The sequence below is a fragment of the Microplitis demolitor genome, chromosome 1 (genome assembly GCF_026212275.2).
Source record: "Microplitis demolitor isolate Queensland-Clemson2020A chromosome 1, iyMicDemo2.1a, whole genome shotgun sequence".
Taxonomy (NCBI): domain Eukaryota; kingdom Metazoa; phylum Arthropoda; class Insecta; order Hymenoptera; family Braconidae; genus Microplitis; species Microplitis demolitor.
Genome location: NC_068545.1, coordinates 7,205,803 through 7,227,670, shown reverse-complemented (window position 1 = coordinate 7,227,670; position 21,868 = coordinate 7,205,803). Strand labels below are relative to the sequence as shown.

At 28.1% G+C, this 21,868-nt stretch overlaps 2 protein-coding genes across 2 annotated transcripts; one reads left to right on the top strand and one right to left on the bottom strand.

Moving 5' to 3' along the window:
* Positions 1-4,993: 4,993 nt before the first annotated feature.
* Positions 4,994-8,500, bottom strand: LOC103568429 (asparagine--tRNA ligase, cytoplasmic). Its single transcript, XM_008545281.3, has 9 exons — positions 8,377-8,500; positions 8,200-8,247; positions 7,712-8,122; positions 7,480-7,637; positions 7,257-7,400; positions 6,146-6,294; positions 5,693-6,071; positions 5,350-5,613; positions 4,994-5,261 (listed from the first exon to the last, which is right to left on the bottom strand). The coding sequence occupies exons 2-9, from the start codon at positions 8,231-8,233 to the stop codon at positions 5,130-5,132; spliced, it is 1,671 nt and encodes a 556-aa protein (XP_008543503.1). The 5' UTR covers positions 8,234-8,247; positions 8,377-8,500; the 3' UTR covers positions 4,994-5,129.
* A 1,321-nt stretch (positions 8,501-9,821) lies between these two features.
* On the top strand, positions 9,822-21,683 carry LOC103568428 (DNA-directed RNA polymerase, mitochondrial). Its single transcript, XM_008545280.2, has 12 exons — positions 9,822-10,550; positions 10,807-10,917; positions 14,533-14,738; positions 14,814-15,001; positions 15,184-15,578; positions 15,656-16,008; positions 16,098-16,367; positions 17,125-18,640; positions 20,507-20,765; positions 20,930-21,101; positions 21,232-21,323; positions 21,412-21,683. Exons 1-12 carry the CDS (start codon positions 10,424-10,426, stop codon positions 21,539-21,541), a joined length of 3,819 nt encoding a protein of 1,272 aa, XP_008543502.1. The 5' UTR covers positions 9,822-10,423; the 3' UTR covers positions 21,542-21,683.
* The last annotated feature ends 185 nt before the right edge of the window (positions 21,684-21,868 follow it).

Here is a 21,868-nt window from a genome sequence, read left to right as displayed (position 1 = left end):
CCCGTGTCAGCCGCGGCCCGTGTCAGCCGTGCCATAATAAAATCTAAGCTGAACGGATGCTGATTGTTTTTCTATGCCAATGAGCAATGAGATTCTTACCTGAAGGCTCGAGATGATTAGAAATTAAATACTAGAAATATTTATGATAATTATGATTGATATAATCAATTAATTTGCCGTGAGCCGCGTCAGCCGTGCCACAATAAAGTCTAAGCTAGAGGGATGCTTAATGGCTTTCTCTGCCAATGAGCAATCAGAAACTTAACTGAAGGCTCGAGATGAGCAGAAATTAAATACTAGAATTATTTATAATAATTATGTTTGATATAATTAATTAATTTGCTGTGGCCCGCGTCAGCCGTGCCATATAATAAAGTTTAAACTGAACGGATGCTGAATGTTTTTCTATGCCTATGAGCAATGAGATTCTTACATGAAGGCTCGAGATGATTAAAAATCAAATACTAGAATTATTTATAATAATTTTGATTGATATAATTAATTTATTTGCCATGGCCCCTTTTACCCGTGTAGTGCCAAAAACCACATCGTATTTTATGACTTGTTGATTTCAATTATACGCTGACGCTGCTTAGCGTCTTTCTATATCAATTTTTCAAAGCTTTGGCTGCGGGCTACTGCGCATTCTTGTTCGTCTATTATTTGGGCATTACCCTGCCATCTTCCAGACATTGCCAGATTTTCTATAAAATTCTGCTTTATCATACAAGTTTTCATAATACGCTACTCCCTCTTATAGTTTTGTGTTCAATATTCGAAAACCTTCAATTTTGCCAACCTCTACATGAAATAATCTCTACAAGCTCTTGGCACATTTTCGCCGACCCTCGCCGACCCGAATGTGTAGAATTACCAGATGTAACGTTGTTAAAAAATTAATTTTGAGGTGCCAAGTTAAGGGCAGTGTGACAACTGTACTCTGAAATTCTCTGTTCTATGCCAACTTTACTCAAAATGGATATTTAGGTACATCAATAGTTTTCCGAAACTCTACTCTATTCTTTCTCGATTCAAGGAGAACTCTACTCCATGTAAACTCTACTCCATTAAAACTGTACTCCCCTGATAGCCAAGTTGGCGAGAAACTGACGAGAAACTTGCAGCCGCAACTGGAACCAAGTTGATCGCCAACAGTTGGTACCTCCAATAGTTGATGGACATTTTCTGAGAAAGTTGGTGGCAAAAGTTGTAAATCCAAAAAGTTGACGATCACTTTCTGAGAAAGTTGGTGGCAAAAGTTGCTTGCAAAAGTTGGTGATCATAAGTTGACGGTAAGTTTACTTTCAATTTCCTCAGAAACTTGCATTCCAGTTGCGGCTCCATACTGCCGCCAACTTTCTGAGAAAGTTGGCGGTAACTTGTAGCCAAAAGTTGCAAAAGCTGAAGTTGTCGATAACTTGTCGTCAAGTTGGTCGGAAACTACCCTGATAACACAAGTTGATCGAGAAAAAGTTGGTCATTCATTAGTTTTCGACCAACTTGACGACAAGTTATCGACAACTTCAGCTTTTGCAACTTTTGGCTACAAGTTACCGCCAACTTTCTCAGAAAGTTGGCGGCAGTATGGAGCCGCAACTGGAATGCAAGTTTCTGAGGAAATTGAAAGTAAACTTGCCGTCAACTTATGATCACCAACTTTTGCAAGCAACTTTTGCCACCAACTTTCTCAGAAAGTGATAGTCAACTTTTTGGATTTACAACTTTTGCCACCAACTTTCTCAGAAAATGTCCATCAACTATTGGAGGTACCAACTGTTGGCGATCAACTTGGTTCCAGTTGCGGCTGCAAGTTTCTCGTCAGTTTCTCGCCAACTTGGCTATCAGGGTAATGAATGACCAACTTTTTCTCGATCAACTCGTGTTATCAGGGTCAATGACAACATTACTCAATGATACAACTGGTAACATACTGAACGTCGATAAGACAGAAGTACGTAGCCGTTAAGTTACCATATGGCGTTTAATGAATAAACCTAAAGTATCTAAAGATGAGATGAAAATTTAAAAATGTCATTTGAAATATGTATCATATGTTAATTACAAGTTTATGGTGTTAACTAATCTATTAGTAAAAAACAAAAAAAAGTCTTTTATTTTAGTGTGTTTAAAGTAAAGTTTTGTCATTAAAATATATTTACGTTTTAAATAAAAAATAACTACTAAGTATGTTTATTTTTATGGTATAATTCATGTTTAATTATAAAAAATAAAGAAAATTTAAATAATTTATGAAAATAATAAAATGAAAATACTAATGAATATTGTATTAATAAAACAATTATAATTTTTTGTGTGATAGTTGAAAATTTTTTTATTAAAATATAAAGTACATAAATATTTTATGTTAAATAATGGTATCAGGAAATATTAATAAATAAGTTTAATTGTTATATGAAATTATTGTTAAGTGAACTGTCATAAAGTGCCTCCTATTTTATTTACACATTCAATACAACTCAATGAAATTGCAATGATGTTATTTATTTTTTTTTTTTTTTATTAATTAATAAAAATTAAATAACCTTATGGCAGTTTAGTCATTGAATATTTTTGAAATGTAGGGGATACTGTCGAGAATGCCCTTAAATCTAAATTCAATCTTTTTTTTTTTATTAAAATTCTTTTAATCAGATTTATTTTATAGATACTATAACTTTAAAGTAAACATTATTGCAGATGTATGTACACGGTGAACAAAAAAAATTGTGTCTTTTGTGTTAAGAACGGTCCGGGTAAAATTTTTCGTGTTGGTTACTTTGTGTTAAATCAACACATTTCATTATCTTACTTGAAGATTTTAAATCTATCTACTATTTAACACTTAAAAAGTGTTACGTGGTACAAAAATTGTAATTATCAAAATTTATTAAGTGTTTCTTTAAAATTACCACAAAGTTTATGTTAAAAATCCAATCGATAGTCACGGAAAATTATTAAAAAAATTAAAATAAAATCGACATTTTACAAGTATCAATTAAACTTAAAAATTGTAATTATTAATATATTAAATTTACCATTTACTAAAAGCAGAAATTTTTATTATACCAATGAATAATGAATAATATTTTCTTACAATTTCATATTATTTCATGTAATGTTTAAATTATTTTTTCATCAAATGAAAATGTGTTTTTGTTTTTTTAAAAGAAATTAATTGATTTACTATTTATAACCAGTATTAAATAATACGTGGTTTGTTTAGAATCTTGACTCTAATAAAAAAAAGTTATTCACTTTAAAAAAATAGTTGATTTTTCAATAATAATTGTCGTCATTGTTAATAATCTCGAAATAATATGCTGATTATATTTACTGAATATCCATGGTACAAAAATAAAATGTAAAAGTTGACATTATTGTTGGGTCGCTATACTGACATTTAAAAAGTATTGAATTGACTTCTCGTATTACCCGAATTGCGTGTTGAGATTTAACACAAATATTGTGTGAACCGTTTCTAATACACGGATTGTATTAATTTTAACACAATAATTTTTACTGTGTATTAAAAAATCATCATATATATCATTATATCCTCTGCATTTCAAAAATATTCAATGACTCAACTGTCATAAGGTTATTTAATTTTTCTTAATTAATAAAAAAAAAAAAAAAAAAAAAATAACATCATTGCAATTTCATTGAGTTAAAGATATTAGAAATAATACCATACATTTCTTATCAGTTGAAAGTCATTGAATGTGTAAATAAAATAGGAGGCACTTTCTGACAGTTCACTTAACATTAATTTTATATAACAATTAAACTTATTTATTAATATTTCCTGATGCCATTATTTAACATAAAATATTTATGTACTTTATATTTTAATAATAAAATTTTCAACTATCACACAAAAAATTATAATTGTTTTATTAATACAATATTCATTAGTATTTTCGTTTTATTTTCATAAATTATTTTAATTTTCTTTATTTTTTATAATTAAACATGAATTATACCATAAAAATAAACATACTTGGTAGTAATTTTTTATTTAAAACGTAAATATATTTTAACTAGCGACCCGCCCCGGCTTCGCACGGGTGCAATGCTGATACTAAATTATATTATGTTATTATACATATAAATCTTCCTCTTGAATCACTCTATCTATTAAAAAAAACCGCATCAAAATCCGTTGCGTAGTTTCAAAGATTTAAGCATACAAAGGGACATAGGGACAGAGAAAGCGACTTTGTTTTATACTATGTAGTGATGACATAACTTTACTTTAAACACACTAAAATAAAAGATTTTTTTTTTGTTTTTTACTAATAGATTAGTTAACACCATAAACTTGTAATTAACATATGATACATATTTCAAATGACATTTTTAAATTTTCATCTCATCTTTAGATACTTTAGGTTTATTCATTAAGCGCCATATGGTAACTTAACGGCTACGTACTTCTGTCTTATCGACGTTCAGTATGTTACCAGTTGTATCATTGAGTAATGTTGTCATTGAGTACAGTTTTAATGGAGTAGAGTTTACATGGAGTAGAGTTCTCCTTGAATAGAGAAAGAATAGAGTAGAGTTTCGGAAAACTATTGGTGTACCTAAATATCCATTTTGAGTAAAGTTGACATAGAACAGAGAAATTCAGAGTACAGTTGTCACACTGCCAAGTTAAAGGAGCTTTAACATTATCACGATTTCTAGATGTCGTTTTGGCCACAATAGTACGTTGTCCAGCATTTCCGTTAGGGCTATCTAATAGCACCGGACTATAATTACAGAAATGATACGGTATTGTTACCATAAATATACGTATCGTTGTGATAACAATATTTACGATATTTTTCGGGATCACTACCGTGGTTTATAGTATAGTAATTCCACCGTCATCAAGTACGGTAATTCTACGGTAAGTTCCGGTAAACTACGGTAGATTCTGCGGAAATCACGGAAAATTCCGCGGAATTGTAATTAAAATCATAATTTCAAAAAAATTGTTATCACTAAGTTCATCGAAGCTTTTTTATTTTTAATATTACATTAATAATAATAATAATAAAGAACAAGAGATGTATATCTAAAAATGAAAAAATTTATTGTAGAACGAAAGCTAGCTGTCCATAACAATGCGGGATTTAAATCTCTTATGGTTTACAACGTTCCAAGAAACGTGGGTAAAGACAAGTATCACGGATGTGATATCTGTTCAATAACCAGCATAAAAATCTCTCGAGACCAAGTCCGTATCCACCATGAGGACATGTTCCATACTTTCTCTATTAAATACATATTTACTTAATTATTGGTCCAACAAATAAGGTAGGCATAGTAATGAGTAATTAAAAATCATATGACATAATTTACCTGATCAGTGTACCAGTAGTAAGCAGCCGGATCAATTCCTTCTCTCTTGTACCCTTCCAATAACTCATCATAATCCCAAATACGCATTGATCCTCCAACAATTTCACCAACATTAGGCAGTAATACATCAACAGATTCTGTTAAACGTTGATCTTCCGGACACTTGGACATATAAAATGATTTTATGTTTGCTGGGAAACGACAGAGCATTATTGGCTCATTTATTTTATCTGTCATTTTTCTTTCGGGCATTTCTGGAATATCCTGTAAAATAATTTATCATAAATTATTAATCTTTATATTATTTGTTATTATTAATAAATAATAAATTGCATTAAATTACTTCTCCGAATTCATAGAAACTGCCATCTTCTTTGGTAATATTGTTTTCTCGTAGGTACTCTATAGCTTCAGTATAATTCATTCGTTTGAAAGGTCTCTTAGGGACTTGAAATCCAGGATTTAATTCATGAACAATATGACCATATGGTGATTTCAGAACACGTTCGACTACATCACAAATTAAATCTTCCAAGCGGTTTAATAAATCATCAAATGTTATGAATGGGCATTCAGCTTCTACGTGACTGTACTCAGCTAAATGACGACGTGTTCGTGACTGCTCAGCACGATAAGATTGAGCAATACAGTAACAATCACCCATCGCTGGGATACAAGTCTCCAAATACAACTGAGAACTCTGGGTTAAAAATGCTTCTTCTCTATTTAAATGTACAAAGACATAAATATCAAAGAGTTATAAGTTCATTTAAATTATCAAGTTATTTTAACATACCCAAAGTAATTGAGCTTAAACAAAGTTGATCCACCTTCAACTTGAGTTTGGACAAGAGTAGGTGGTGTTACTTCAGCGTAACCACGATCTAAATAATGTTCTCTGAATGCTTGAAGTAGTATCGATCTCATTAATAATACCCGTGAAGTCTAAAATAAATAATTCTAAGTAATATATAAGTAAGTAATAGAAATTTAGAATAATTTGTAAGCATGAATTGAACTGAAAATTAATATTCAGAAGTGAAATGTATCTCCACCATCAATTTTGGGTAGAAGTTGCCCAAGTGGCACACTTGACTTTGTGACATCTATAAGATAGTAGTTGTGAAGCTGCTTTGTGACCTATCGATAAGGCACCAAAAAGTGGTCAAAACAATTAGCAATTTATGTCATAAAAAAAAATATCTGCTTAAAACACTTGACACAAATGACGACAAAAAGTAAATTATAAATAATTGTAAAATAAGTCATCTAAACGATTTTTTAATCGAAATGACTTTTTTAAGACACGAAAAAACACAAATTTTCTATTACTCCTGGTACCAACTTCTGTATGTCTTATTTATTTGAGAAAACTTGACTTTAAGATAAAATAAAATTTGTCTTATCCTTTTAAAAGACATCTTTATGTCATCTTAATGTTATCTCTATGCTACTTGGGTAATTTTTAAAAAATTTGAATTTTTCTAATTATTTAGAAAATCCAAATTATTGATAAATTATCGCAAAAATTTTTCTATAATTCACATGTGAATTAAACAATTAGTATATTAAATTAAAATCAAATTTACGAATAATTCGAATTTTTTAAACTGAAAATTCTAATTATTATATTTAATTTGATTCGAATATTATTCGCTCATCCCTTGTAAATAGTGAGATGATTGGTCCAGTGAATGAACATTTTTTTATTTTTATCTGCATAATTTTAAAAAATCTTATTATAATCACACAAAGACAATACGTCATTACTATTTGATTGATTAATTTTATAATTTTATTAAATCCTTTAATGTAAAGATTTAATAAAAAAAAAAAAGATTTAAAAATATGTGTTCATTTACTGGCTAGTCACCGTAGAGGTAAATAATAATATAAAAAAATCTAACGTTTTCACCACGAATCATAATATGTCTGTTGTCTAACTGAACATCTGGATGAGCTTCTTCATTAAGAATAGAGTCGGCACCGCCGGGTGGTGAGTTACCAATTAACTTCCAGTAATCAACAGACAATTCATGTCCTCCAGGTGCCTAAAATTAAAAATAACCATATTAAAAAAAAGTAGTTCAATTAAATTATTCGAGATCAATTACTAAGAATCATAATTACAGTTTTGCCTTCAGGAAGTTTTTTCAAAGTTCCAAACAATTCGACAGAAGCTTCAGTATTTAATAACAAAGCATCGTAAACTTGACACAATTTATCGTTGAGTACACACTGCAAAAATCCAGTACCGTCGCGCAGAGTAATAAACATAAGGGATTTACCTGTATAAATTTAAATTTAATTAAACAAACAATTTTATTGAAAATTATATAAAGATTAAAGTAAAATAAATTACCTTGACGTCTTAAGCGATGGACCCAACCAAAAAGTTTAACTCGTTTATCGCGATGTTCAACAGCATCTTTTATTCTAATTCTAATAGCTGCAGGTAATGATTTATCTTCTTTAATTATTATTAATTTAGCTTCGTCTAAATTTTTCGTACGCTTCTCATCATCTTCAGTCAATTTTTTCTGCTTATCTTCATTCTTATGTTGCTCTCTAACCCAAATCTTCTGGACTTTTTTCAACTGTGATTTAGCAGCTGGCTCGTACTTCTGGCTCTCGTCTTTGGAGTCTTGATAAATTATTGGAAAGGGTTCTTTACCGGCATGTCTCATCGCTTGGAGAATCGTTTTGAAGGGTTTAACTTCAGTACCGTCTCCAACTTCATCAGATCCATTTTTTTCAGATGTATAAATACCACCTAAATTTCATAAATTTAAAATATAGTATTTATTATTAATTACTATATAATTATAATAATGTTAATAAATACATTACTTATAGATAGTTCAGCTAATTCTTTTTCCGGCATTTTTGATCCTCGATCTGTGCAAAAAAACCATATGTTAAAAAAATAAATGTCTTCATTAAAAATATATAATTTTATTATTAAATTTAGATAATAATCTAAAACACTTTGGATAATTGTTATGATTAATAAATAAAAATAATAACCTCGTGAATGATGCAATCACTATGTCAATTACACACTTTGTAGTTAGAAATTGAGGAATTGTTAACAAATGTGCTCCAATGCTCTAAAGCATTCAGATTCAGACAACTGGAGACAAGTCGACTAAATTTGGTCCCATTTTCAAAGATTAACCATGAAGGGAAATTTACAACAAGCTACATTTCATACCAACTTAAGGAAAAAAAAATATAATAATTTTTTAAATTAATTTTTCTACGATTGAAAAATGATACGATTATACATATATAATTTTCTACAAAGAAGTAGCAGCAAATACAAATACAAATTAAAAGTCATTTTTTTTTTTGTGCCATTTGGGTATTTAAGTCAACAAATCACCATCTTAATTCGTTACCCGTCAACTCTAAACTTCAATTAAGTAAATATATATTTACTAAATTATGTCTTTGTTCAACTTCAAATTTACTCATCAATAATTTTTCTACGAGATTGTAAATTTTATGAATGATTTTACTTTAAATAATATATAATCTAAGATCGCATGAATCTTACACTGAAAAAAAATTCCAAATTAACGATGTTAACACCGTAATTTGTCCTATTGATTATTGTAGTAATGGACCATACCTTTAAAATCATAATTTTTTCGATGTAGCATTGGAAATTTTATTTAAGAAATAGTACTTCAGAAAAATAACGTAAAGTATCCAATACTTGAACAGATTTCAAAGTGAAATCCATTTAACCCTCCATTACACGCGCTTGCTCTACACGGACAAAAAAATATAATAAAAATTACAATCTTATGGTAAAATTTACTAACAGATATGGAAAAATACATTTTGTATTGTAATTATTACAAAGCATTGAGTAAAATTTACTAGTTGGCAATTTTTACATAAGAAGATATTAAAAATTAATATACCTAATGTATTTTTTGCTAACAAGATTATATTTTTTACTGTCTGTATAGTAAATTTTACTATGTATAGATAAAATTAAAAGTTGGTGGGGATAGGATACACAAATATGTATTACAAGTTCAGAAACCTTGAAAGGAGACTTCGAGCCGTCAGATATAGGAAAAGACGCGTGCAGAAAATTAGGGTTCGAATCTCGGTTAAAACAAGTAATTTTTTAAAAATAAAAATCGACACCGACACCAATGACAAAAATACTAATAATAATAATAATAACAATAATAATAATCATAATGGTAGCAATAATAATAAAAAGTTAAAAGCTGTTAAAAATTTTATTTTATTTATTTCTATTCTAATATAGTAAAATTTACTAAATGGGATAGTAAAATTTACTTATCTGTTTATAAATTTTTTGTATAAATCATAAGGGTTTCAAGATTACTATCTAAATTTAGTAATTATTCTTATATTTTTTAGTAAACTTTACAACATTTTGTCTCCGTGACCTTTTTAGGATGATGTTAGACCCATTTCAAATACCTTTTATTTTAGCGCCGCTTAAAGAATCCGCGCATGCGCGGTAAAAAGTATAGAAAAAAAGAAAAGTGTTTGAACCGCCAATTCTGAATAACAAATTTTTGTTTTTAAACATTAAAACTAAATAATTATTAATTTACAAGCTACAGGAAACGTTGACGTTTTGAATAAACAATCTCATTGTTTATCTTAATCAATAATAACATCATTTTAAATCTAAATTGCTTATGAAATAGTGGTTAAAATTTCATGCGGACAATAGTGAACTAGTGTGATATTTATTTAACATGTTTTTAAAGAAATTCATCAGTGACAATAAATGAAAATATAAATAATTATTAATAAATGTATTGTTTAATATATTTGATGCAATAACTAATTTAATAAATCTTTATCACATATAATAAATATGTATTATATATTTAAATATATGTCTATTACGACATATATGATGTGTAGTCATAGCTCATAGCGCTTACCTATATGCACGTTTTCGTATTCCGCAATGTTTAACCAACAAAACAATAAATTTTAAAAAAGACTTTATTTACTGAAATTCGTAATTGATTCTATGAATTTTGAATTGTGAATTTCGATAACTGTTATAATGTATCGATTATTTAAAGTACCAAAAGTGATTATAAGAAATGTATGCAATTCATCACAAGTTTATTATGATTCGACGAACCAATTGTGCTCTCACTGCAAACTAGAACATTCTATTCAATTAAAAAGTATAATTATTTTTTTATAATTATCGATTATAATTATTAATTGAACACTTACTTCTAATAAATCTTAACTTACTTCTTATTAATTTTAATTATTTAATTCATTTATTACTTTACTAATTATAAGTCAATTAGTTGTTAAATATATTTTATATATTTGAATAATAATTATCATAGATAATTATTATTAAAAAAAGTATCATTAAATGTTTAATTAATGAAGATGAAAATAATAATGTATGATTAATTAATTATACAGGAATTGGAATTATACAAATACGAGTTCATTCGACAATAAATACTGTTGTGGTACCATCAATTTCAGTGAAAATAAAACGTAAAACAAAAAAATATGCGGAATTATTAGAAGGTAATTAAATTAATTTTTCAATAATTCTCGTTAGTCTCCGGCTTTAGAAATTAAACTCATCAATATTGTAACTTTATATCTGATACAGAATGATTTTTATCATAAATTTTGAATTTTCGGCAATAAATACATATTTATGACAGGAAAAAAATGAAAAAGGTAAATTTTTGCTCGAAAATAGGCATGACATTAATTTTTAACATTGATAATTAAAACTTGTGATAAATTATTGAGGAATACACGTCCTTCAAGATAAAATTGATAAAAAAGTTTAATCTTTTGAAAAATATATTTTTATTTAGTAAATCAAGCAGGAAATAGCCCTTAAAGGTTTAAAATTATCAAGAAAAAAATGTGATTTTTTTTTTTGCAAATATCCGTAAATTTTGGGTTATTTAAAGTATTGCAAAAAAACTTTTTTGTAGTGCGTTGAATTTTCTATAAAAATGATATTTTGTACTTTTTTTCTTAAATTTAATAGCTATCGTGGTATTTAGAGTTTAAAGTTATCTGGGGTCTTTTGGAAAGTTAATAAGAGAATATTCAATTAGAATTTAAAAAAACTTTTTGTGCAATCCAACAGTTACTTTGGGTATCTGAAGATCAGAATGTTTTTGCATGATGGCACTAATGTAAAACATTTCATAAATCTACAGCCAATAGATTTTGAATATCTAATTTTGTTTTTTTATTTTCGTTCCGCAAAAAACGTTCCGATCTTCAGGTATATGTTACTTTCTTGTAAAGTCGATACGCATTTATCCATTTTAATTAATAAGAATAAATAAACGCATAGAAATTTTTAGTAAAAATTACCCAATAAATTTGCTTCTGTAAGGCATGTGAAAAAAAAAGCAAAAAGCATGAAACAATCGTTATTATAAAATTTTCGAAAGAACACGGAAATAATTAAAAACGTTTGTAATACAGTTTCGTCGCTTTTTCGAATAATCATATGGAATTTTTGAGCTCCTGTAATGGTCTTAGCTGTATTGTATAGCAAATCTAATGTTTCTTTTGCTTCGAAATAGTTGCTTCTTAATAAATTTAAACATATATTATAACTGCTCATAAATAGCATCAACTTTTACTTACTGCTTTTAAATCCCTACTCAGAACAAAAAAATATCGAAATTAATTTATAATATGCAAGAAAAACAAGTGTACAGTATCAAAAATCGGTACTGATAATAATTTATAGTAAAAAAAAAATTTTTTCAATTTTCAAAAATCGAAAAAAAATAGTAATCATGGAAGGTCCACTACCGGACCGGGCTTAAAAGTTTCAGAATGGATAAAAGTTTAAGATAGAAAATTTTCAAGAAAATCGAAGGATACATCTTTTTTTAAAAACACGCTTGAAAACTTAAAATTCAAAAATCTCGATTAAAAACATTTCGTATAATTGCGACCATTATTACAAAAGTTATGATCAAAACACCATAAGAAAAAGCGGTTTTTTTGAAAATTCAATATTTTTTGAACCATTGATAAAAAAAAAATCTCCAAATTTACCAGGAAGTCTTCTTTGAAGGGTTCTAAAAAATACTAAAAAATTAAGAAAATCGGAAAAATCAATTTTTGAAACCGTCCGATTTGGCGTAGAATACCCCATATGTATGTATTATATACAATATATTTATGGGATAGAACCAACTTTTGAGGACACGATTGCATCGACGTCTTATCCGATCTTAATGAAATTTTCCACACTTATTTTATGTGTAATTACCACGGTTAAGTTCGAAGATGGGCTGAATCGGTAGATTAGTTTAGAAGTTATGGCTGTTTAAAATTTTCATGATTTTTCGTAAAAATCCGATTTTAATCACTGCTAAAGCTTATATAACTTCAAAACTAATATTCATAGACAATTTCCGTAAAAAGTATCTGAAAGCTTGTCTAATAAGTTTTATTTTATGACCTTAAGCTTTATGTTTTGACTATTTCTTCCAATAATTTGAGAGCCTTGAAAATTTTAATGGGATCAAAAAATGTTGGAAATATGGTTTTCATTCCACATCACTTGTGCTTGTCCCATTATAATCCAGTTTCGTCGGTTGTATTTTATTGTGCACAAAATAACTTGTAAATTTCACTGCTTTTTTATATTTTAAAAGTATTTCTTTTATTATTTATGATGTATCAAATGTACCTCTAATTCCTATTATTATAACTGATCTTGCCATGGTAACAGCGATTACAATTATGATCTCATACTAATAAACTTTTCTATACTTTATTTACCTGAAGTTCTCTATCGAAAATAATCGTTGTCCTTTTTTACCCTTACTCTTAGAAAACGAGTCTAATTTCTTATCATGGCTATACACTAACATGCATCACAAGATATGTATGTATAAAACTAACTTTTTATATCGATTAATTAAAAAATTTACCTTCCATTTCGGCTGCCGAATGGCCTTTTTTTTCAATGAAATGTTTTTTTTTCGGTCCAAGCGTTTTCGAATTGGCTCATAAAATTACGAATGTTAAAAATAACGTTCTTTATTTATATAGACAACTTCGTAACTTGTAACATATCAATCAGTAATGCTTGTTATATTTTCTATGTACTTAGAAAAAAGTTATTTCAACATTTGTAATCCTTAAAACGCACAATTCATAAGATCTAAAAAAAAGATTTTTTAAAATATCTTTATAAATACACATTTTATAAAAAAAATAAATATGACCTGTTTTTTTCAAAAATTTAATTTCATACAAAATTGTTTCTACGATTTTTTTCTTAAATCTGCATATTTCATGAGATATTAAAAAAAAAACGCGATTGTATCGAAAAATGAACTTTGATTGTCCTGAGACACGCGTTCTTTTTACTTAAAAAGAAAAAACCAAAGTCTACTTATTTTTTCACTAAAAAGAAGCTTTTTATGGGGTATCTGAGAAAATTTAATTTTTAACAATCAATGTTTATAACCCAGCTTGTGGACACAATAGCCTCTACAATTTCAAACAGATTTGAATCATACTTTTTTTTTGGATAAAAATCTAAGCCAAGTTCGAAGACGAGCCAAATCAGTTGGTTAGTTCAAAGGTTGTGAGTGTTGGAGGTTTTTTAAATTAAAAGAAAAAAAATCGTTTTTTTTTTTAATATCTGTCCAAATATCTCTTGAATGAAAAGCGTTAGCTCATTTCTGTTAAATATATCTGAGAGCTGACGAAATCGGCTTTAATTTTCGTTATTTGACTGACCATTTCGACAATTGTATCAAATAAATTGATGACTAAAAATTTTGGAAAAAATTGAAAAAAGTTTTTTATGACTTCAACTCTCAATATCTTTTAAATGAAACGTTCCAAGTAATTTTCGTTTATTGAATCTTGTAGCTAATAAAAAAAGCTTCAAATCACACCACTATGACTTTATCTAAATGAAACTTGGCACAGTTATCGTTCAAGTTAATACTTAAATTTTAAAAATTTATTTAAACTATTATGATTCAAAGTTAATATTATGGATTTCTAAGGGCGCTTAAAACTTCTAGTGGTTTAATAATGAATATATAACGAGAAATATACTTCCATTTTGGCTGCCAAATGGTCTTTTTTCATTAGATATTTTTTTAATTTATCTATTTTTCGGTGTTTTAGTTACCGATTGCAGTGTAAATAGTCGTAAACCAGCAATTCGTAAAATAAATGCATCATACTTATCATTATTAGTCGATAAAAATGATAAAAAAAAAGTAAATCCATTTGATTATCATGAAGCTAAAGAAATTCAAGTATTACATTCTGATGAATCAAATATAAATGTAAATAATAATAATAATGAATCACATGCATTAGATGAACAGGTACAAAAAAATGACTATTTCTTTTTTAATAAAACAAATAAATACTATTTATTACAATAACAATTTTTTTTTTAGTTGCATGAACATGAAAGTGATGGTCAAGAAGAATTAACTGGAATAATGGAAGATTTACATTCATCTGGAATTGCAGATTCGGCATCAATTATTAAAAATATGTCGACATTAGGTACAATAGCAGAAGAGCATTTAGAAGGTGAATTCGAGGATGAAGTTAGCCATGATAACAAATTACAACGGAAGAGGTAACAATAATTTTAATAAATCATTTTAAGTTGCTCAGTTTCTGACCTTTGAAATATTGCGCACAAAGGAAAGAGTTTATAAAATAGGCCGCGATAAAATAATGGATAATTTATATTTTAGATAATACTTTTGTATCTGTTATTAAGTAATTTTATAATGTAAAAAATTTTAAAAATTATAGAAATACTAATTCGCAAATAAGAAAATTGCAACTTGAAGAATTGAAGGCAAAGGAGTTGGAAAAATTATCTCTAGTGAAAATTAAAAACCAACATGAAGGTTTAGTACGAGCATTAAAAGCATATTTAAATGTCTGCATTAATTGTAATATGATTGGTCGTGCATATCATACAATTATGTATTATAGAAAGTCAAAATCACATAGCAAATATTCTAACATACGAGATCTTACGCTTTATAATATTTTATTACAAGCTTACGCGTCTCGTGGTCAGTATTCAAAACTTCGTGAAATTGTGACGATAGTAAAAGAAGATAAATTGGAGACTGATGCTAAAATGTATGCAGCTATATTTGAATGCTTTGGAAATATGTCACCTTATCCAAAGCAACTGCGTGAGCATTTATATATTAATAATTAAAATATTAACTTTATATATGCAATTAAAAATTAAAATAATAAATTGTTATAGAGTTTTTACGTGAAACGTATGACGAAATGAAGAAGAAAGAAATTACTCTTGACGAAGTGTTAAATCAATCAAAGTTTAAATTTAATCAATATAATAATGTTTTGAGGGGTATTTTATTAATAAATAATCAATTTAAACCAAAACAAAGCACTGAGGATGGATCTTATGATTGTCATTTATTGAGTAAAATCTCACCAACAACTGCCGTGCAAAGCAGCCCCGCGGAAAATTTATTAAATTTAAATGACTTAATGAGTAGATTTGAAAAACAAATTAAGTATGAGATGGATGGACATGTTAAAATTGAAAGTATTGCTAAATATAATGATTCTAAGCCTATGGTGTGGTACTACGTAAGTAATTTTATTATTATCTAAATTGAAGTAAAATTTTATTTGCCATTAATAATTATTTAAAAATTTATTACTTAAAATAACTTCAGAAAAATGAAGTTAAAAAACTTGAAGTAGAATGGGAAAGAGCAATTTCGAATGCATTCGATCGTGATTTAGAAGCTTTGAGACATCGGGAACGTACTCCGATTCCAAATCGAATAGTTTTGTATCCTTATTTATGTGTATTGGAAAAAGAAGAGTATGTAAATGCGATTTTACATGAGGTTCGTAAACTGGCAAATGGATCAGAAACGTTCAGCCCATCTTTCGGTGTACTCTGCAGACGGGTCGGAAAATACATTAACGACAAATACGAGGTATACAGATTGTTTTAATATTTTTTTTCTTTTTATTATGTCTTATAGTGTTCTCAGTAAATAGTTTATATACATCATAAAGTAATTTGGTCGACTGTGAATAACAAATTTTTATAAATTCAAGCAATAGAAAACGAGAGAGAATATTTTAAAAAATAGGAAGATAAAATTTTTTGCCATAATTAAAAAAATTAAAGAATAATTTTTTATGAAAATCAATGTGACTATTTAAAAATACATTTTTTATGGGATTAATCAAGATATTAAGTTGAACTTTAATTCTAATAATTTTTAAAATACTGTACTAACATTTTTATTAAAAACTTTAATTAGTTTTGTATAATTAAAGTTCATTAAAGTTTCACTATGAAATTTCTTGTATTTAAAAACTAAGTCTGCATAAAAAAAAAGAAAATTTTCAATTCGAAGTATGGTTTTTCTAATAACTATCAACTTTAAAATGAATATTATTTAAAATTAATTGACTTATGGACATTAAAAAAATAATTATTTAAATGAAATCAAATAAAATACGTTGTGATTTCAATTTTTATGAAATTTTTGACTTGAAAATTAAGAGTTATGTAAAAATAAAGTATATAAATAAGTCAATTGATATTTTACATTTCTGATTAATTTGAAATTTTTAATAACTTCAAGTAATTTGCTTTAAATTTAAAGGATAATTTTGAACAATGATATAATATTATAAGTTGTGTTGATTTATCATTTAAAATAAATCAATCATTTATTTTAGATATTAGAGAAGAAGAAGAATAAATATACAGATGTAATGGAAAAAGTGTACTTGAAATACGGTGATTGGTATTTACACCGGAAAAATAAATTAAATAGTCGCGCAAGTTGGCAAAATATAACTAACGAGATATCACACAATTTTAGTCTTGAATTAGTGTCAGCTCATTGGCCAAATAACTTGCAGTTCATGATTGGTAAATTTCTTTATAACATAATTCTTAATGACGTTAAATTAGATATAAACAGCGCAAAACCAGATCGTAAATCAGTAGATATACGGCCAGCATTTTACGCGGTAGTGAGAAGCAATAATCGTAAACATTTGATAAAAGAAATAAAAACACATCCAACATTAGCTAAAATTTATCGAGAATCACAGCCAGAAACGCTAAATTTCGATACATGTTTGGTACCATCTGAGTGTCCGCCACGACCCTGGTCGTCTGTACAAAGTGGCGGTTACTTATTACTCAAGACGGATGTAATTCGTGTTCCTATGTTCGCGATTGAACAAGTGAAACGTCTGGAAGCAACACCTCCGAAACAAATGTGGCCAGCTCTAGACTGTCTTAATCAACTAGGATCAATTCCATGGTCTGTAAATAAATCAGTTCTTGATTTAGCAATTAAAATATTCCGCAATGGTGGTTCTGTTAAATTAAATGTACCTCAACCACCCTCAGTTTTGGATCCAGGGCCTTTATTGCATGAAAACTGTACTGAAGCCGAGAGACGTGCCTTTAGAAAAACTCAGATTGAACTTAAACGTAAGAAAAGTGAAATGTACTCACTGTGGTGTGATGCGCTCTATCGTTTATCTCTGGCAAATCATTATCGTGATAAAATATTTTGGTTACCACATAATATGGATTTTCGTGGACGTGTTTATCCAGTACCGCCTCATCTAAATCATTTGGGTTCTGATTTAGCTCGTTCGATATTGATTTTTGCTCTGGGAAAGCCACTGGGTCCAAACGGTCTTGATTGGCTGAAAATACACACTATTAATTTAACAGGTTTTAAAAAACGTGAATCAGTTACCGAGAGACTACGTTACGCAAATGAGATCTTAGATAAAATAATTGATAGCGCTGAGAAACCATTGGATGGTGAAATGTGGTGGGCGACTAGTGATGAGCCCTGGCAAACTCTAGCTTCATGTATGGAAATAGCATCTGCACTTAAGACACCTAATCCTGAAGAATATGTATGTAGATTTCCGATTCATCAGGATGGTAGTTGTAACGGGTTACAACATTATGCCGCATTGGGAAGAGATCAAATCGGAGCGGAAAGTGTTAATTTGTATCCGTTTGAAAAACCTCAAGACGTTTATAGTAGTGTTGCTACAATGGTTGATAGCATCCGTTCTAAAGATGCAGCTAATGGTAATCAAATTGCCAAAATTTTAGAAGGTTTTGTTAAAAGAAAAATTATTAAACAGACAGTAATGACTACAGTATATGGTGTTACTAAATTTGGTGCACGATTACAAATTGCGAGACAGTTAAAAGGTTTGTGTGTTATTAATTAATTATAATTATTATTTAGTAATTTAACAATATTTAAAACAATGAATAATAAGCCATTCCAATCAATTTTTTATAGTCCAAGAGCTAGTGACCCATTTTGATGAAGTATTTGATTCACTTAGAAATTTTGCACGGTAAAACTATTAGAATAGATAAATAATGAATCGTATTTTTGGCTGTTTTTTTTCAAACAGGGAGTGCCGCGCATAATGCGAATTCGCAAAAAAAACATATATCAAAAAAACTGTTTGATTCATGATCAGCGTAAAATTGAACGAAATTTAGCAAAATTTTGAAGACAGAAATGAAAAATTTAGACACTTTTAGAAGTGTAAATATAGAACTACCCTAAAGTTGTATTTTTATATAATGAAAATGAATTGTTTGATTCAAGCTGAAATTTATACAGCATCTTAATTATATTTATTTAAAAGTTCTGACAAAAATCCAAACACTTTTGTTAATGTTAAATAAAAGCCAAACATTAAATAAATTTCACATTAGCTGAAGTGAGAATCGCTATAGACAGTAATGAACGCAAGAGAGAAAGCTTATCGGCAGCATAGTCGTCTGTCGCGTTCTTTACTGTCATTGGCTGTTGTGTAGTTAGTTATACCTGCGATAACCCAAGCGGCACAAAAAAATTTTTGAATTAATGTTAACAAATAGTTACACTACAACAAATTGTTGCTTTAAATTTAACAAAAAGTCAAAAATTTTTTTTTGTACCGCTCGGGAACTAAACATTACAAATAGCACGTGATCTTTCAATAGCCAATAGCAGTAAAGAACACGACAGACGACTATGCTGCCGATAAGCTTTCTCTCTTGCATTCATTACTGTCCATAGCGATTCTCACTTCAGCTAATGTGAAATTTATTTAATGTTTGACTTTTATTTAACATTAACAAAAGTGTTTGGATTTTTGTCAGAACTTTTAAATAAATATAATTAAGATGCTGTATAAATTTCAGCTTGAATCAAACACTTCATTCTCATTATATAAAAACAAAACTTTAAGGTAGTTTGATTCTATACTTACCCTTTCAAAAGTGTCTGGCTTTTTCATTTCTGTCTTCAAACTTTTACTAAATTTCATTTAATTTCACGCAGATCGTGAATCAAACAGTTTTTCTGGCATATATTTTTTCGCGAATTCGCACTTTGCGCAGTACTCCCTGACAAAAAAAAAACATCAGCCAAAAATACGATTCATTATTTATCTATCCTAATAGTATTACCGTGCAAAATTTTAAAATGAATCAAACACTTCATCAAAATGGGTCACCAGCTCTCCGACTAAGTATCAGAGCAGAAATCAAGAGTGAAACTAGCTTTTAGCGAGTAGAAACATTGGGCATGTTCAGAAAAACACTCTGAAGATTAATAAATATTCAACCAGATGGTTAGTAAATGGAAAGTCACGGGGCTTAATTAAAATTAGAAAAATGAAAGAATACCTGATACTGCATTTACCTTCTTCGCACAGTTTATGAATGCATTTTGGTAGTCGAATTGTTCTTCTAGTTCAACCAGATAATATTTGCGAACGCAGAAGTTGCCTTTCTCTTCCAGAGTGAATTTCTAAACATGCCCATTATTTGATTTTCCCAAGGGACAAAACAAGTCTGTTTCCGCCCGCTGACTGAAAACATTCTCAATTTATGTATTCGTTAATATTTGTTCGTGGTATTGAGCTAAAATTAGCTTGTTTCAATGGCTTTACAGACACGAAACTTGAAATTTCGATGCTGATATCATGAAATTACTATTAATCAATTATACACATTAATCAATAAATATAAAAGTTTTTCTTTTTTTTTTAATAAAATTATTATAATTTTAAGATCTAGATGATTTTCCACAAGAACACGTTTGGCAAGGTAGTTTGTACTTAGCACAAAAAACATTTGAAAGTTTAAGAACAATGTTTGAGAGCGCCAGACAAATTCAAGACTGGTTCACTGATTGTGCTCAAGTAATATCGGCGATAAAAGGAAAAAATATGGAATGGGTTACTCCATTAGGATTGCCTGTAATTCAACCCTATAGTAAAGTTTTACCTTCAAAAAGTAAATTTAAGGATATTGCAATTGATTTATTTCTGTAAGTATAATTTATCATTAATTATTATCAATGATGTTTATAATTGATTTGGGGGTATGAGAATAATTTGAAAAAATTATAATTCGAATAATAATAGTCAATTAAATTAAATTTACACATAATTAATACATTTCTATTGATCAATTAATTTATCTTTGCCACAGTAAACCAAATACGGTTAAACAAAAAAATGCATTCGCTCCTAATTTTGTTCATTCATTGGATTCGTGTCATATGATGTTAACGAGTTTACATTGTGAACATATTGGGATGACATTTGTATCAGTTCATGATTGTTATTGGACACATCCATGTAGTGTTGAAGTTATGAGTAAGGTAAAAAAATTTATCATTTAAATTACATAATTGAAGTAATAAAATTAACTTTTTCTTTTCTAAATAAATTTATCCAAAATAAATCATCAATGAAAATAATTTATCATGTTTTTTATTAAACTTCATCTAGATATGTCGTGAACAATTCGTAGCTCTACACTCAGAACCGATTCTTGAAGATTTATCGAAATTTTTCGTTGAAAAATTCACATGTGATACACCGTTAGTACTATCATATATATATATATTGTTTTTCCTTTTTTTTTTTTATAACAACACAGTATTTAATTAATATTTAATATTATTGTAGGATTTCGGAGACAGATAATCTCGAAGAGATTTTATCTAAAAAAAAATTAATTCGAATTCTATCCAATGTTCCAAAGAAAGGAAGCTTTGAGCTTGAAAAAGTTTTAGAATCAACTTACTTTTTCAGTTAATCTAATCTGGTGATTAATGGAAATATTGTAAACTTTTACAGCAGTCTGACATCACAGTCAATAAATATCATGTACTATGTATGTAAATATTATAAATTTTTTAATGTATTATACTGTTTTTATAATTATATTAAACGTTGAAACAAAATTTATTTGTTTATTTTGGTAATATCATTGACAATTAAAAAAAGTATTTAGCAATAATTTTTTCTTTCTACTGTTAATTTAAAATTATTTTTTTTTTTTTTGACATATTCAATGAGGGACTAACGGTTTTGAAAATTATTAAATAAATATTTTCAAAATTTTACATAATAATATGTGCAA

Bases quoted from the DNA above. Each gene is read 5' to 3' on its own strand.
- LOC103568429 (XM_008545281.3), bottom strand. From the start codon at position 8,233: ATGCCGGAAAAAGAATTAGCTGAACTATCTATAA. The intron at 7,638-7,711 runs GTAATTTATTTT...AAATTTATACAG, and splicing joins CCATCGCTTAAGACGTCAAG to GTAAATCCCTTATGTTTATT. The intron at 5,614-5,692 runs GTAATTTAATGC...ATTATTTTACAG, and splicing joins GTTTCTATGAATTCGGAGAA to GATATTCCAGAAATGCCCGA.
- LOC103568428 (XM_008545280.2), top strand. From the start codon at position 10,424: ATGTATCGATTATTTAAAGTACCAAAAGTGATTATAAGAAATGTATGC. The intron at 16,009-16,097 runs GTAAGTAATTTT...AAATAACTTCAG, and splicing joins AGCCTATGGTGTGGTACTAC to AAAAATGAAGTTAAAAAACT. The intron at 20,766-20,929 runs GTAAGTATAATT...TCTTTGCCACAG, and splicing joins ATTGCAATTGATTTATTTCT to TAAACCAAATACGGTTAAAC.